This window comes from Gallus gallus, chromosome 25 (assembly GCF_016699485.2).
Source record: "Gallus gallus isolate bGalGal1 chromosome 25, bGalGal1.mat.broiler.GRCg7b, whole genome shotgun sequence".
Lineage (NCBI taxonomy): Eukaryota > Metazoa > Chordata > Aves > Galliformes > Phasianidae > Gallus > Gallus gallus.
The window spans coordinates 2238707-2255511 of record NC_052556.1 but is presented as its reverse complement, the minus strand read 5'-3'; the positions used below and the strand labels follow the sequence as shown (position 1 = coordinate 2255511).

Here is a 16805-nt window from a genome sequence, read left to right as displayed (position 1 = left end):
CCGCGGTGACGCCATGGGGGGGCGGTTCCGCTTCCGGTGCGGCCCCCGCGGGGGGAGGGGAGCGGGGAGCGGTCGTGCCGCGCTCGGGGTGTCCTCGGGGGGCGAGAAGTGGAATTTGGGGGTGAAAAAGGGCCACAAGGGCCGCTTCGCTCCGCTGCCGGACGCGGGGCCGACCCCCATCCGCCGGCTGAGGGCCGGGAGCTGCGGCGGAGTCCTATGGAAGAGGCGGCCGAGGGGAGAACTCAGCGCTCCCTGCGGCTCCGTGGGGGTCGGGCGGGATAATGGGGGTCTCCTCCGAAGGAGCGGGGGGCTGCCCGGGGGTGGGGGGGGGGCTCACCGTCCACGGAGGCGCTCAAGAAAGCGGTGATGAGTTCCCTGTTGGACTCCGTGCATCGATGAGGTCTTTTCAGACCTTATGACTGTGATTTTACGCCCGCAGGGAGCTGCTGTGCGTTCACCTCATCGCCAGCCAAGTCCTCGCCTCCACCTGCTGCAGTCACAGCCCCACCTGCAGCTGCCACCCGAGGCAATGGTGCCAGCCCACAGCACGGGTTGGGGCTGTAAGGTTCCTTCCAAGCCAAGCTGTTCTGGGAGCCAAGGTTCTTTACCCCCAGACCTCCCTCCCCACCGCTGTGAAAGGGCCAGGAGGAACGGCGAGGTGCTGCTGTGAAGCGAAGCTCCTGGTGCAGCTCAACCAGCTCCACACTCAGTGGATTTCTGTGCCCAAAGACGGGCAGGATGCGGGGAATTGGACCCCTGAAGAATCACCCACTCTGGTTGCCCCCTCGGGAGGAGGTGTTTCCCTGCAGGAAGGGCTGTGGTGCTGCTCAGTCCAAAGGTCACTGAATGCCCAGTGTGGGTGCAGCTATGGGGGCTGGACTCTGGTTTAACTTTGGAACGTGGGCTCACCCCGAAAACCTTGAGAAAAGGAAAGTGGAAAGCAAACGGCCCCATGGAAAGGACAAGGGAAACCCCTGAAACCCCTGCCCGACCCATTGGGATGGTGGTGTGTGGGATGGAGGGGAACTCCAGCTGTGGAGATAAAATACCAGAGGTGGCTGGGAAACCCCACAGAACCCCTCAAACAGATCTTCCTCCTCCAGAGGGACAGCAAGGCCCTGGGGAATTGCCAATGTGAAGAACTCAACGTGAAGGTGATTTGGGGGGGCCTGAAAGCACTGCAAACTCACATCTCTGTCACCATCTGAAGCGTCACCACCCACTGGCAGAGGAGGATGCTGTGGTGAGCTCAGGGTGCAGCCCCATCCCGAGTGTCCCCAACACCCTTTTGCCCCAGACTGTATAAACAACAGGGTCAGGCGTGAACCCCACACGCCCTTTGCCCTGCTGTGTAGTCCTTCATGCAGGACCAGGCAACACCAGGGTCTGGAAGGAGAAATCCCACTCCAGAGCCCTCCCTGTGGCCCCAAGGAATGCGTCCTTGTTGGGAAACGGATTCTTGGCACTGGGAGGAATAACAGAAGCAAGCTAAGCTCGCTCCAGCAGCTCAGGGCAGCGCCCAGCACATATTTCCCCAGCAGTGCCAAGCTGTAAAGCACAAACAAACACGGGCACATACTTGGCACCCAGCTGGAACAGCGTGTCCCTGTGCAAACACCCGGCTCCTGCTTTGAAGTGGGCCAGAGGGGATGACGAATGGCTGATTTGGGGTGGGGGAAATGGGAACAGGATGTCTGATGACGGGATGACGGGGCTGTGGGGAGGGTCGGCGCAATGCTTTGAACCCCAGTGACGCCAGCAGCTGGAGGAAGCAAAGTATGACATCAGGGTTGATAACGCGGGCAAGGCTGCAAGCTCACAGCCAGCAGCACAGCCCTGGTGAGGGGAGATGTCACCACGGGGCAGCTCTGTCCTCTGGGTGACACCAGGAGTCCCTGGTGCATGGCATGGAAAGGAATTGAGATTTCTTTTGAAAGAGGGGAAAACCCCTCCCCCCCCCCCCCCCCCCCGTGACTCCCACGAGGTCAGCTGAGACACAACGTGGTGCTGAGGCAGGACAGGATGCAGCACAGATACTTCTGCTCTCCACACCTCAAAGAAACCCCTTTAAGCTCATGGAGCACCAAAAACACCCTTGGAAAGCTGGTGCTGAACACAGGACTTTCCTTCTGCTGGCTCACCCCGCTCTGTCAGCCTAATCCTTGCAATACTCATACTCAGGAGCAGAGGACAAAGGCGCAAACACCCCTAAAACCAAAGGCAGATTCCATCGTGCCCTGTCCAGCAAGCAATGGACGTGGGGACACTGCCCTGCTGCTCCAGGGACAGAACAGACGTCACCCACAGCACGTTATGGTCGTTGTAAGGAACTTCTGTTGCTGATTCTCATCCTGTGTTGTCACAATCGCTTCCTCCTGCTGCACAAACATGCTTGGCATTTCCAGCAAAGGAGGGAAGACGTGCTCAGAGTCAGTCGTTCCCTCCCAGCCCCCCGTGGGTGCAGGTAGCAGCACAGGGGCAGCCCAAAGCTGCAATACAGCTTTGCATTTTTCACTATTTTTTCCTCTTGTTTTTCTTCTCTTTTTTTTCGTTTTAAAGCATAGCACACTAGAAAAGAGGACAGATGAAGATGTAAAAAATTATATATATATTTGTATATATGATTCGTATCTATTTACAATGCAGCTGGGACCAACAGCAGAGCATCCTAGCAGGCTGCACGGCCAGGCAGCGCAGGGCTGGGCGAGGAGCTGAGCATGAGGCACAGTGCCTATCCCTGCCACACTCCTCAGAGCGAAGTCCACGGCTGTGGGGCCACAGCTCCTCGCCCAGAGTCACTGATTGAACCACTCGACAGCAGATGTGAGTGTCTGAGCACAGCCTCGCTCCCTGCTCAGAGCAGCAGCATGGAAGCTCAATGCAAAGTGCAGCTCCGTGAGCGACCCAGCCAGGATCACACGTGAGGAAAGCTGTGCAGTGCATCACCCACTGCCTCCCTCTTTTCTTTTCTCCTGATCCAATACAGCTCCATAAAACCCACAGGGCCTGCTCAACCTCTACAACTGGGCTTAAACCTAGCTTGGACTCGGTGCTGTCCTGGCACAAACCTCAGCCCAAGGCCCCACCAAACGCCCCACACCTGGAGCTGCTTCAACAGCACCACATGGGCACCGAGTGCACCCCACTCTGCTGCAGCCACCACGTTGACCTCATTCTGTTTGCTTTTTTCAAGCCTGAAACAAAAAGGCAAGAGAGAAAAAAAAAAAAAAAAAAGGAAAAAAAAACCAAACCAAAAGAACCTCAAGCCAGGGGTGCATAACATTGCCAACACACATTTGCCTCTATACTCTTCTCTTTCTCCTCCCTGGGGTGCCACTCTGTCCTGTTGCTCTCACAGCTCACACCTATCCCACCACCACCAGCCCTGTGCTTTGCCAGCACGGCTCCAGGCTCTGAGCAGGGCCACGTGGGGCAGAGGGATGGGGTTCCAGCCATGCTATGCAGCTCCCAGCACACTCTATTCACCACCGCAGGCATCCTTGGCAGAGAGGACAGAGCAGGAGGAGAGAAACTGCCTGCAAAGCCTCCAAGGCTGCTGCCCTCCATTGCAGCCACACTCCCAACTCAACCACTTAATTAAGAACTCTAACACACACACCTAACTAGACTGGGTATCAGCTTTTGCCACTTCTCCCTCTGCACCTTCCCTTACAGACACCTGAAGAACACAACATGATGACACCTCACAACTCCTCTCAGTGCTCCTCGCTTCCCTCAGGGCCACTGTGCTGCACGGAGGGATGCAGCACTGCAGTGACTGCAAGCAGGGATGGTTCTGAGCAGCTGAGAGTTAAGGCAGCAAACTGGCTTACAAAAAGCAAATGTGCAACCAAATCCACCAAAGGTCTGCCTGCATGGCCTGGGCTACCAACATCTCACGTTCTTCTTGGTTGTGTTGTGTGTTTGCTATAAGTACTCATATAACTATGTGGATTCTGGTGCTCCCAGCTCTATGGTACAGTGAAGTTCAATCCAATTAACCAAAAGAAAAAAGAAAATAGGGGGAAAAAAAACCACAGCCCGTGAGTGTGGGCTACCCGGCCAACTTGCTGGCAACAAGTGAGGATTTCCTCTGCGGGAGGTCCTGAGGCTTGGGGATGTGGTCTCCTGTCACCAGGTTCTTGTCCGGCCCCGCAGTCGGCAGCTGTTTGTTCTTCATCTTCGCCTTGGCCATGTTGTAGTCACCAGAATCAAAGTATTTTTGCTGGAAGAGGAAAAAGGAGTTCAGGTTACTCTGCAGAGCCTTGCAAGGAGGGATGGCCAAGCTGCACACGCCGGGCTACAAACACACACCTTTAAGAAGCTGTGATGGCAAACACCCAAAACCTATCACCGAAACAACACGCAAGGGGAAAGTCCAAGGCAGCTGGCTGGCCTGTAGGGCCTTTATTTAGCAGCTCCCCACAACGCCCAGCACGGCTCAGGCGTCTCACCTCAGCCAGCAGCCTACATCCCCGTCCCCTCTCCTTCCAGGACTTGAAGGGAGCTTAGAAACACATGGGAGAGCGACTTTTTACGCACACAGACAGTAACAGGACAAGAGGGAATGGCTTTAAGCTAAACGAGGGGAGATTTAGGTCAGATATGAAGCGGAAATTCTTTACCCAGAGGCGGTGCGGTGCTGACACTGCTGCCCACAGAAGTGTGGGTCCCCCATGCTGGGCAGTCTGAGCTGGTGGGGGGGCACCCAGCCCACGGCAGGGGTGGGACTGGGGGGGCTTTGGGGTCCCTTCCAACCCATTCTATGATTCTAACAGTGACTGCGGGGCAGACGCTGCGTCAGCAGCCTCCTCCAGACAGGCTCGGCTACAGCAGCACAGCTGGGGGACATTTGCTGATTTAGTTTATTCCAGTTTGGCAAACAGATGAGGCTGTGGGACAAAGGCAGGACGTTCTCCCCAGTGAGCACAGCCCAGCCCAAAGGACACAGCCCAGACAGACTCCTACAGCCGAAACCAAGCGGGTAAATGCCTGCAGAGCTGTGGCCCTGAGACACCTCCCAGCAATGCTGAGCTGTGGTGCGAAGGGCATTCCGCTCCCTTGCCACGCACGCTGCCTGTGACTCTGTGCACCCCACAGTGCTGCTCTGTCCTGCTGACAGCAGAGCAAAGGGCAAAAGGACAAGCAGAGTTTGGACAACGCTCTGAGAAACACTGCTTGAACGTTGGGCGGTCCTGTGTGGAGAAAGGATTTGCACTTGGTGATCCCTGTGGGTCCCTTCCACCTCAGGATATTTGGTGCTGCTGTGGTGCTGCAAACAGCTTTTGAAGGCCCCACAAAGCCCAGCCCAGCCCTAAAGCCCTTTCCTGCTTGGTGCCAAATAATGAAACCCTCATTTCTGTGCTTGCTTAGGAGCTGGTACCTAAAACATTGCCAACATTCCTGTCAGCAATGCAGCACATACAGGGGCTGCTCAGGCAGTGAGGCAGCTGCACCAGGACCAGCAGCATGGGGTGGCCGAGGCATTCAGCCATGCACACAATGGCCCAAAAGGATTTCTGCATCACTCTGTGCAAGGAGGAGAGCCTTCAGTAGCAACCCAAGCAGCTGCAGAGGGCTTCTGGGGAAGGATTGAATTACTTTACCAAGGAGCACAGTCATAGGATTGGCTTTTTCTGCTGACTTGCTGGCATCCCCTGTGCACCAGCACAGAACGTGAGCAAAACACACAGCAGAGAGAAACACCTGGACACAGCAGAAGGCTGTGGGGATCTGCACATTTCTCCCCACGTTCCCTAATCCACACACTCAAAAGCATTCTGGCTCAGGGAGAGCTCTACAGAGAAGGACTCGGGTGTCCCTGTGGCCACAAGGGTGACCATGAGCCAGCAGTGTGCCCTAGCAGCCAAGAGGGCCACTGGGACACTGGGTGCAACGCCCAGAGCATGGCCAGCAGCGCAGGGCGGTGCTCCTCCCCTCTGCTCTGCCCTGGGGAGGGCATAATTGGAGCTCTGGGCTCAGTGCTGGGCTCCCCAACTCCAAGCAGCCTGGGAACTGCTGGGAGTCCCACGTTGGGCACAGAACATCTCCCGATGGGGAACGGCTGAGAGCTCCGGGGCTGTTCTCCTGGAGAAGACTGAGAGGGCTCAGATCAGTATGTGAAGGGCGGGGTCAGAAGGATGGGGCAGTGCTCAGAGCCAGGACAGGGGGCACAGGGCAGCCCCCCGCACGGCTCTGTGATGCTGTGAGTGCTGACGTGACACCCCCGGCCCAAGGCGTGGAGAGCACAGATAAGTACCCCTTTCTGCAGCCTCTTCATGAGAAAGTCGGAGCCGCCGGGCTTCTGGCCCAGGTTGGGGTATTTGGCCTTCAGCTTCGCCTCCTCGGCCCGCTCCGGGATGACGGTTTCCTTCTCCTGCGAGTCCTGTAAGACAGCGGTGGATGTAAGAGCTTCGGCCCCACGGGAGACCAAAAGGACCGAGGGGACCGGTGTCCCTCAGCCCCCGCACGGCCCCGTCCACACGCGGCCCGAAGGAGCGCAGCCGGCGCTGCGGGTACTCGGCCCGCACCGGGGCCGCACAGAGCCCCGGCCCCGCAACCCCAGCGTCCCACAAGCCCCAACACCTCTCCCGGAAGTCCCGCCTCCGCGCCCGCACCGCAGCCAATGAGAGGCTAGAACAACGACGGCAGGAGCCAACCGGTGAGCGGAGCAGGGAAGAGTGGCGCGCTGCCGAGCCAACGGGAAGCGGGAGGGCCCGGCACGCGGTTCCTCACCTGTTTCTCCTGCCCGGAGTCCTCCGCGCGGGCGCCGGTACCCAACGGGGCGGCCATGGCGGGGAGAGGCGGCCCTGCGGCTCCGCGCTGCCTCCGCGCTCCCTGCGCGTCGATCGGCCCTGCGCTCTGCTCCAAAATGGCCGCCACCGCCCCCTGACGCCCCGGCTGCGTGACGGACAGGTACCCACCCAATGGGCGCAGGAGGAGGCCGTGGTGACGTCACGCACGACCAATGAGGGCCCGCGGAGGGCGGGGGAAAGGGCCGGGTTTGGCCGCCCTGGGTGAAGCTACCGGAACCAATGGGAAGTGAGATAGCACCTTGTGGGCGGGAAAGAGTGCGGGGCGACTGAACTTGATGGACAGTGAGAAGAACCAATAGGCAAAGCGACAGGGAGGAGGGGCGTGGCCGCAGCCCGGGCGCTGGGAAGGCCCTGGGAGAGGCCGCCCCCTGGTGGGCAGTAGGGGCACTGCAGAACCCGGAGCCCCTCTACTCCCAGCGCCCCTCCGGTCCTCACCCCGACCACACGTTATGACAGCCCCGACTGTTCCCATAGCACCGCGAGGCCCAGTGCTGGCGCTGCCCCCGCTTCTCCCACCCCCAAATCCAAGGGAAAGAGGGGCTGAGCCACCACGGAGGCAGAGCACTGAGGGAACTGCAGCAGGACGCAGAGGAACACATTCACACCGCCCGGGAGGGGAAGTGGGGGGAGAAGAACGAGAAAAAAAATACAGTAGTAAAAAAACACAGTAAAGTTTTCCCTTCCTCTCTGACACAGAGACCCATGAGCTGCCCCCAGCACCCACAGCCCCAAAGGAACCAAATCCCAACCCCAATACAGTGGGAGGAGGAGGCAGCTCCACACGCAGCCCCCAAAGGGCTCAGGGCCCTTCCCAGGGGAGCAGCTCCACGTGTGGACCCACAGCCCACCTCCCGAGCCCACCATCAGACCTAGGCCCTGCTGAAGGCTGCCAGCACAGCCCAGATCACCTCTGTCCCTCTGCCCTGGGCCGCCTCCAGCTCCGCGTCGGCCTCCAGCACATCCTTGGCTCTGCTCATGGCCATCTCATACTGCGTGTCCTCCAGGCTGCCCAAAGCCTTCTCCAGCACATCCGAGGCGTGGGCCAGCACCAGCAGCGCCAGCAGCCTGTGGTCCATGCGGCGCAGGTCCCCCGTCCAGCGTTCCAACACACTGCCCTGCAGCTTCTTCAGCAGGCGCTGCTTCTCAGTGGTGTCACAGACGGGGTGGGTGGTCATGTCGAAGAGCAGGAAGCTCTGCTTCCCCGTGGTGAGGATCCCCTTCTCCACCAGGCCCTTGGCGACACGCTCACGCACGTTCCGCAGCTGATACTGCAGCTTGAAGGGGTTCCAGGTCTCGCCTGGGGAGAATCACAGAACCACGGGATCACAACACAGTCGGGTGGGATGGATAAGCGGAATGGCTTTAAGCTAGAAGAGGGGAGATTTAGGTCAGATGTGAGGTGGAAATTCAACCCAGGGGGCAGTGAGGCATTGGGGCTGCTGCCAAGAGCAGTGTGGGTGCCCCATCCCTGGAGGTAATTAAGGCTAAGCATCCCTGCTCACGGCAGGGGAAGGAAGTGCACTGTCTGTAAGGTACTTTCAACCCAAACCCTCCCAGGGGGTTTTCTTCCCCCCTGGACCAACCTGTGAGCAGCTCTATCCAGGTCTGCACCGTTTCTGTTGACTCAGAGGCTTTGATGTGCCGGAGGGTCTCATCCAGGAGGACATCACCAGTGGGAGCAGCCGACTTCAGCAGTACCTGTGAGAACCAACCAGAAACTGTAAGGCCCAGACGTGGGCAGACACGAGGGAAGTGCCACAAGTGGGGCACCGGTGGGCAAAGCCATGAGCCAAAGCCATCCAGCACAGCACAGCATCACAGGGAAGCCACCACCATAGGGGACACAATACCTGGGACCCATTAAACCACCCCCTCAGCCCCACTGCCATCACCTTCCTGTCCAGCAGCCTCTTCTTCCTGGCTGTGAGCGGCTCCAGATGGATGCGGCCCCGCAGCGCCAGCTCGATGAGGATGCCACCACGCAGACCGGGGGACAGGCAGTCATTCCAGAAGGATGGATAGCCCTGCAAGCAAGGGGACAGGCAGGGACAAGAGCCAGTCCTCCACAACATCCCGCTCCAGCCAAGAACATTTTCCCCCACTGAGCTCCTATCGCAGTGTGAGCAGAGCAAGCTCAGATCCATGGCCAACGCCATCCTGCCCCGTACCACCCATAGTGCTGTCCTCAGGACCAGGCAGTGACTCCTCTCTCCTCAGCATTAGTAAATTCCCCACCATGTTTGCACAGAGCATATGAACGCTGTGTTGTCGAGTAGCTGAGAGAACCATAAACCAGAGATTTTTAGCTTTATTTGCTTTCTTCATTTCCTGGTGAGCAAAGACAAAGCAACTCTTTGTGCTTGCACAACCTGCCCCGCTTCCTTCCATCATGGCAGACGCAAAGGATTTTATTTTTTTTAAACAGGTGGACTTGAGGAATAAATTTCCCGAGGAAAAAGGGCACAGATGTCACCAAAAGTTTGGATTTGTTGGCCTGGAGGGTGTATTCCCACCCCGAGTGTTAGGGGTCTGAAACGTTTGAAAGTTCCCGGGTTCATGTCAGAATCATGACAGATTGGTGCTTACAAGAATGAAATTACATTGTGGGCTCATTGGATTTGCCTAAAATTGTCTGGTTTTTTTTCCCCACCAGTCCAACCATGAGCCCACAGGAGAGCTGGGGCAGCGCAGTGCCATGGAGCTCAGCTCGCTGCCAGGCTTCTGCAGCCCAATGAAGGAATGCAGAAGGACAGGAAGGGGGAAAAAAAGCCACCAAAAACAAAGCAAGCATGTGAAAAGTCTTTTTTTTTTTTTTTCCCTTTATCTATTGTGCCCATTTAATTTCCTGCTGGCCAAAGATCCATTCCCACAAACACATTAACGACACAGATAATGTTTAACGTAGCCCAGGGAGAATGTAAACCGCACCGCACTCCCATGCTGCTCTCAAATATTTGCTCCAAGCTTCCTGCACAGCATTCTGCTCTCCTGTGCCTCCTGCTCAGCCCACGAGCCCTATGCTTACCCCAGCTCCCCAGGCAGGGCAGCCACCAGCCCACAGCTGCAGGCTGAGAGCACAAAGCAAATGGTCTGAGCTGGGCACTGTACAGAGAGCACCCCCAGGAAAACAACTGCAAAGCTCAGGAACCCGCAGAATAAATGCTCTGCAAACAGCAACACCACAACCGTGCACAGCCACTGTGGCTTCCCACCACCCCCCAGGGCAGAGCTGCTGCTGGGCAGTGCTTGTGTGCAACCCTCAGCTGCCCCACTGAGCCCCACAGCTCCCTCTGAGCCATTGGTGGGGGGTGTTTGGGGGTTGTTTGAGCTGGGGAGGGCTCAGGGGAACTCACACAACCCCTTCAGCCGCTGCTCTCCTGGAGCCTCACTCACCTCCTTGTCCTGCAGCCCCAGGAGCAGCACCTCCTCCATCAGTGTGAGGCGGGTGGCTTTGGAGTTGTCGGAGTCATCGTCGGGCTGCTCCCTGTCCGCAGCTGCGTCCTCCTCAGGCTCAGTCCTTTTGTCCCCACGCCATCCCCGACGTGTGAGCGTCGTCATCCCCACCTGGGGATCAACAGCAGAGGTGCAAGAGTGAGAGGTACAGCAACAGCCCGACCTGAAGCACAGGGAGGACAGGGGAAAGACACTCTGCCCCTCTTACCTGGAGCTCTCAGCTCACCTGGCCCAGGGCTGCGGAGCCGCAGCAGGGAGCGGCCGCTGCCACGCGGTGACGTGTTGATTCAGATGACTGCACCTTAAGGAAGGGAACCAGGAATCGAAGCCACCACGGGGACATCCTGCCCTGAGGCCTTCCGGGCTGAGAGGGCTCAAGGCCCTGGGTTGGGTTTTGCACACCTGGAGCTGCCACCAACCCCTCACACTCACAGGGCTGCAGAGCCCACAGAGCCATCCCACACCTGCACCACCACTGCTCAGCACAGAGAAGCACTGTGGGTCAGAGCCACACAGACAAGAATATGAACTACACTGACCCCCCCACAACAGTCCCTTTGTTTTATTAACACCCCTAAATGCACTCCGGTCAAAGCATAAAAGAATGACAGCAACCATTTGTTGAATAACAGTGTTTTAATACAATCAAATGGGACAAATTCAAACGTGTCAAGCAACATTCAGCTATCCACCCCAGAACAGAGCAGCAGCTCTGAGCAATACAGGCAGCATCACTCCAGTTCTTCTACAGCACATCCAAAATTAACCATCACTTTGGTGGAATGAAAGAGGCACCTCCTCCAACTCCTGCAATTAATCATTCCACCTGAACACGTGCCTTTTTCACATCATCTCAGGCCATTCGAACAAACAGCTGCCAACAATTAACGATACGCAAACAGCCATCCACCTGCCTGCACGTGGCATGAAATAAGTAATTAACAATATGAAGAACGCCTGTACTTTGGTCTGGAAGAAATGAAAACAATCAGAGACCTCTAACAGTTCCAGCTCTGCTCTTTTTTCCCCACAAGAAAAGCAAAAACTTCAACACCAGAAATCAGACCAAATTGCAGCAGCATTCTGTGTGTGTTTCTTGATGGGGATGCAACCTCCCATAGAAACTCACTGCTCGTTTCCCCATCTGGGCTTCTTGATAAACTTCCTCTCCTTAAATCCACTACGCTCCGACCACCAATAGAACAAGAAATCCCCCAAAGGTACTTCAATATTAACATTCACATTAAACACAAGAAGGAAGCGGTGTGGAGAAGCACGCAGGGAGGCAGACAGCAGGAGATGGCTGTCTAGAACTGCTCCTTCGGCTCGCTTATCTTCCTCCTTTTTGGCAGCACATCCTGACTAGAGGAGAGCTCAGCCTGGTGAACCTGCAACAGAACGGGACCTGCATTACAGCCCCCGCCCTGCACTGGCACTGAGCTGAGCATGGGGAGAACCACCCTGCAGGGATGCAGCTGCGCAGTGCACCAAGCACTGGAGGATGGGGGGACCCAATGCTGCCTTCCAAGGGCAGATTCCAGCACAGACAGCACTGCTCCACCTGCAAGACCAGGGGAACCCGGCTCCGTGCTGGCACTTCTCCTCCCAGCAGTGGGTTCAGGCAGCAGGGAGCTTGGCTGCATCTATTCTCAAGAAAATATCAACCAATCCTACTGAGCTTTTCTTCAGCCTGTGCTCAGCTTTCAGCTCTTTGGAACAGACCTGGTTTGACACTAAGGATCAGAACGTGCTGATGTTCGTCAATCACAGCAATGAGAATTCCATTATTTCAGCATAAAGTGAAGTAACACCAACAGTTTTATTCACTGGAGCAGAAAACACCTCAAGAAGTAAAGAAAAACGGACACTCACAATGTAGGCTTGGAATAACTTCCCACTCCTCGTCCTGCTTTCCGACACATTAAGTTCAGAGGTCTTCCTTGCCAGATGATCAACCTAAAGAAAACAACGAGAAAATAAATGCTGCAAGCTTCAGTGCAAAACACTTCATAAAGCACTCAGTTATCTGGGGCTGCTCTGCCTTAAAGACCTTCAGCATCTGTGTCTGAAGTAGTCTTCCACATTTAAATTAAGTTCTCCCATTTTCAGCTTTCATACCTGAGGACTGGAGATGCACTGATTTCTGTTCTCCCCGGTCTTCAAAACTCCATCCTTTCCACAAGGAAAATCCTCCTCTGTAAGAAAGCAAAGCAAAGCACACTGTGAGCAATGCACTCCCAAGCCTCACACCACTGCAGTGCTCTGAGGTGGGGGAGAACTGTGCACCACAGATACAGAGAATGGGTGCTTCCTCCTGTTTCCAATCCATGCAGTTTTCCCTACAATCCACAGATCAGCACAAACTGCTTCAACAGTACTGCTCTTCAGCCATGCAAAACAAGCCAAGGATCGCAGGATGACAGCAGCATTGTTTCAGACAGCCTTGTAAACCTCTTAAATTAAAATAAAAACATACGAGTTCTACCTTGAGCTTCCATAGCATCTGCGTGATCACCATCTCCTGCTTTGTTATCCAACACAGGATCTTCCTGGAATAAGAAAGAGGCCCAGTGCTGCAGACAGAAGCAAAGAGCTCCTGCTCACAGGAGTCAGATCTCCTTAGATGGATTCTAAGTGAAACAAAACGTATTTATAAAGTTATTGAATCTGATAGAGGATGTACAGCCCAGCTCAGCGTTACTTCCCCACCAATGCAAGCATGCAGAGATGGAACTCAGTTACTGAAGAACATCTGTCCAAAATAATTGTGATACTAGAAAAAAAAACCTTGAGCACGTAACATCTTCCTTAAAGTTACACAGAAATACTGCATTCCTTATTAATAATACCATACTAACAGATGCAGAATAATTAACGCCCCCTTTCTACAATACAGATCAAAAACAGTTCCTAAAGCTTCAGCAGCACTTGAGCTCCCACCTTCATGTGCTGGCTTTCTTCTGCTTCATCTCCATCCACTGTGAGCACTGGCAGGGGCAGATTGGGCTCTCTCTGCTTCAGAATGCTTTCATCGCAGCTTTCTATCCTCTGTTTGTCAGTTGTGACTTTCACTTTCAGCATGTGGAAAGGCGTTGGCACCTCACCCATGTTCAGATACATCGGCTCTCCCTCGAATATCATCCCCTCACATTCGCCCTCCTTGAAGCCAGGGGGCTGATAATCAGGCGGTGTAACTGCAGGAGAAAACCAGCTCAGCTTATGGGGTTGTGAGACTTTTCTGCCTTAAATATAAAGCTGTTAAAAAATGTGTGTGGAAGGAAAAGAATTATCAAGATTCCACTCGTACTAAATGAAGTTCTTTCCCTCTACAACAACTGTTTGAAACAGTTCACATAGGCAAGCAGATGAGCTAGAAGTTCCCCTAAAAAGCAGCAGCTATTGTCAGACATTTGCAGAGCAGCACCAACTGGCACACAGCACTTCCCAATGCACTCAGGAAAACACAGTTTGTCCTTAAAACTCTCGCTGCAATGAAGTCAGCTGTAAGGCAGCATTCCTGCTGTGAGGTCAGATCGGCACCCCCTGCACTTTAAGAACTGCCCTGAGAAATAATTCAGTCCCACCAATTGTAAAGATTACACATGAAATTATTCCTTTTAATCGCTCTCGAGCATCTAAGCACAGCGGGTCAGTCAAAGTGATGGGGAAACACCACCTTCATCATAGTAGAACAGCTTCATCGTCAGGCAGACGTTGTTTGGCAGAGGGCCCAGGTTCTGCATCAGAACGTAGATCTTGCGGATGAGGAGGATGCTTGCCTTCTTGGTGTCTGCACAGCTGATGGGGGAATCGCTCTGTTTGTTCTTACTGCAAACAGAGAACACTCAGCATTCATACAGACTGAAGGGCTGCTGTTTTAAGATGCACTCCTGTAGAGTATGCAAGTTCAAATGCTAAAACTGTTCACAGTGCTTTAAAAATAAGGCTAAATAATAGACCATGCTGATCTAGAATTCAAAGCAGACCAAAGAACTCCCAGGCAGGGCAGGGTGACAGTACCTGCTGAAATTCAGGACCGGCCCATTGGGGGCATACTTGAATTTGAAGTGGTAACATTCTGTAATTGTCTGCAAACAAATGCAGTGATTATTACATGATCAGCTGTCAAGGAAGCCAACACTGCTGCTGCTTCCACCCAGTCCCCAACTAACCTTTATTTAAATCGCACCATCACAGCCCTTTACTCTTGTCCAATGCAGTGAAACACAGCATTGGAATCCTTACCGGTTTTCACACACAGTCACCAAAGCACAATGAAGCTGAGCTGGGGACTGCCAGGATGAATTCATGTGAAAGAAACTCAAAGTTTTTAGTCTGGAGTTTCCTATCCAAACATTACTGCTCTACCAGATTTACCTGAGGGTCATCCGGGTGGGTGTAGACCTGGACGTTTGAAAGTAAGGAGAGGGAACAGATTAAGACCCATACACATATCTAAGCACCAACATTTAAGTACAAGTGCTTTACTCTTCCATCACACTTACCGCCAGGACAACCATTCTTAGCTGTAAGAAGCAAAGAGAAGAACAGTGTCAGATATGCTCAGCCCACTTCTGCTTCACAATCTGTTTTCTTTCTTCAGCTTTCAAAACCAATCATGACCACTCTAGGCCTGCTCAAAGCAATCAAACCCTTCATCTGTTCAGCTCATCTCTTTGAGAAAGGATTTGCTTATTTGGCCTCAAGAGATCCAGCACACAACACATATTACCCTGAACTCCCACACTTTAGTTGTTTTAGTGCAGTTGTTCTGTAACCAGAAACTCCCCCAACTGCAGTGGCAAGCAGTGGAATTACATACGTGAACATTTAAATGCACTTCAAATAGCTGAATAACATTGGAAGACTTACATATTTCTTCTGCAAGGCATCGTAGCATCCCAACATCCTGCAAAAAGCAAAAAGCATTGCCCAGCTAGTCCTAATTCCCATTAGCTTCACCTCCAAGGCCAGTCCGCAAATACACTTCTTCCTTACAGCTCTTCTGAATACATTCAACCCTCAGGAATTCTCGGTGGCGTGTACACGATGCTGCCCTGTGGCTGCAATCAACCACATGCTCACAGCACTGTTTCTGATGTCTGATTGTGTATTATTACTGATAAAAGTGTGACAAGAACTTAAACCATGACCAGATAGTGAAGATCAGGCACTAAGAACACAACCCGGGCACTTGCTTGCATCCACAAGGTGAAGTTTTCCTTATAGTTGCTAACTGGAAAGCTACCCTTCAGAATACACACTATAACTGCTGCGTGAGTGTGTGGTCAACGTACCATTTCACCAGCTGAGTCGAACCGGGGCAGTTTTTGTCTTCCCTTAAGATTTTGACAGAGAGATCTCAAAAGAAAATGAAAAAGCCGTCTTTAAGGACAAAAACAACAGCACTGGAAGTGAAGTTCATCCTCCAGACACTCTGTTAAGCATAGATTGAAGTGTAAATGCTCTAATTGCTCAATCAGTATCACTGCTATCTTTCATAGCATTCAATAACAACCACATTAGTAAAGTTTCATAGGAAATAGCTGCTGCCTTTAATTCAATGGATGAAGTGGCTTTAAAAACAAACTCAACGACAACCCTGTGCCCATCTGCTATGCAAAACAGCTTGAGAACAGCCTGTTACCATCCAAGTATCTCGTCCCATAGGCGCTTTCAGGGAAGATCCCTCTCAGGTACGTAATGCAGGACACTGCCACGGCCAGGAGCCTCTTCACCAGGGTCAGGGACTGCTGCTCTGTGTGTATCTTATTGGGAAACACAACTGCGCTCTGCAAGAGAGAAATCAGACGTTTTTCAACACCAAACGTGGACAGATGACAGCCTGCTCCACTGCCTACCAAACGCTTTAGTTTAAATGACAGACGTCACCTACAAAGCCAGGTGTATTCATAGCATCACTGAGGCTGGAGAAGACCTCTGAGAGAACTGCCTGAGATCATTGCACAGTGCTGCCCGGAGTTGGGGGTGCCCCACACAGGGGTGCCCTCCACAGATGGAGGAGGGCATCTCATACACAGTTTCTTAGGCCTTAATGATTCCATGATGCCCAACTATCAACCCTCAGCCACCACCTATCATGCTTGGTGATGCTTTAAGAAATCATTGATTTAAACCAAGTACACTACAGACTCCAGGCCTTTAACCCTATTTTGCTGCTGAGCACCTTTATGTGGAGTTAAAGACAGAATTAGTCCCAAATTTTCAAGCTTACAACGCAGCTGGGTGTTTTATTTCAGCTCGGATTCGCTATTTTTTACTTAAGTGAGACGCTGTGCTGGAACTACACCGTACCACACAGTTCTTCGGCTTCTGAGCAGTCGCCATCGCTCTCCTTCAGCCGAGCACCTGCAGCACCGCGGCCGGAGCTCGGCTCGCGTCGCACCCAACGCCTCCCCCAAGCAGAAGGCAGCCCAGCCAGACAGCCGCCCGCCCTGAGGTAACTTCGGACCGCGGCTGAAGGGCCGTGCGCAGAAGGGGGGTGGGGAGCGGTTCGAAGGCCGGGCACGCGGCTCT

General features: G+C 53.8%; 3 protein-coding genes and 1 long non-coding RNA gene across 4 annotated transcripts; 1 reads left to right on the top strand and 3 right to left on the bottom strand.

Annotated features, from left to right (window-relative positions):
• The first annotated feature begins 24 nt into the window (after positions 1 to 24).
• Positions 25 to 2517, top strand: LOC121107590. The gene is made up of 2 exons (XR_005841839.2): positions 25 to 268; positions 440 to 2517. It is a non-coding gene; the product is annotated as an uncharacterized LOC121107590 (long non-coding RNA).
• A 68-nt stretch (positions 2518 to 2585) lies between these two features.
• ENSA (endosulfine alpha) lies at positions 2586 to 6868 on the bottom strand. Its single transcript, NM_001007965.2, has 3 exons — positions 6736 to 6868; positions 6260 to 6385; positions 2586 to 4225 (listed from the first exon to the last, which is right to left on the bottom strand). The coding sequence occupies exons 1-3, from the start codon at positions 6790 to 6792 to the stop codon at positions 4055 to 4057; spliced, it is 354 nt and encodes a 117-aa protein (NP_001007966.1). The 5' UTR covers positions 6793 to 6868; the 3' UTR covers positions 2586 to 4054.
• A 143-nt stretch (positions 6869 to 7011) lies between these two features.
• Positions 7012 to 10569, bottom strand: GOLPH3L (golgi phosphoprotein 3 like). Its single transcript, NM_001379341.2, has 5 exons — positions 10477 to 10569; positions 10209 to 10379; positions 8708 to 8839; positions 8399 to 8513; positions 7012 to 8112 (listed from the first exon to the last, which is right to left on the bottom strand). The coding sequence occupies exons 2-5, from the start codon at positions 10371 to 10373 to the stop codon at positions 7685 to 7687; spliced, it is 840 nt and encodes a 279-aa protein (NP_001366270.2). The 5' UTR covers positions 10374 to 10379; positions 10477 to 10569; the 3' UTR covers positions 7012 to 7684.
• A 316-nt stretch (positions 10570 to 10885) lies between these two features.
• Positions 10886 to 16730, bottom strand: HORMAD1 (HORMA domain containing 1). The gene is made up of 13 exons (NM_001379339.2): positions 16584 to 16730; positions 15916 to 16060; positions 15566 to 15629; positions 15141 to 15177; positions 14774 to 14794; positions 14646 to 14672; positions 14289 to 14356; positions 13945 to 14096; positions 13209 to 13462; positions 12754 to 12817; positions 12387 to 12463; positions 12141 to 12224; positions 10886 to 11656 (listed from the first exon to the last, which is right to left on the bottom strand). The coding sequence occupies exons 1-13, from the start codon at positions 16614 to 16616 to the stop codon at positions 11576 to 11578; spliced, it is 1107 nt and encodes a 368-aa protein (NP_001366268.2). The 5' UTR covers positions 16617 to 16730; the 3' UTR covers positions 10886 to 11575.
• Positions 16731 to 16805: the final 75 nt, after the last annotated feature.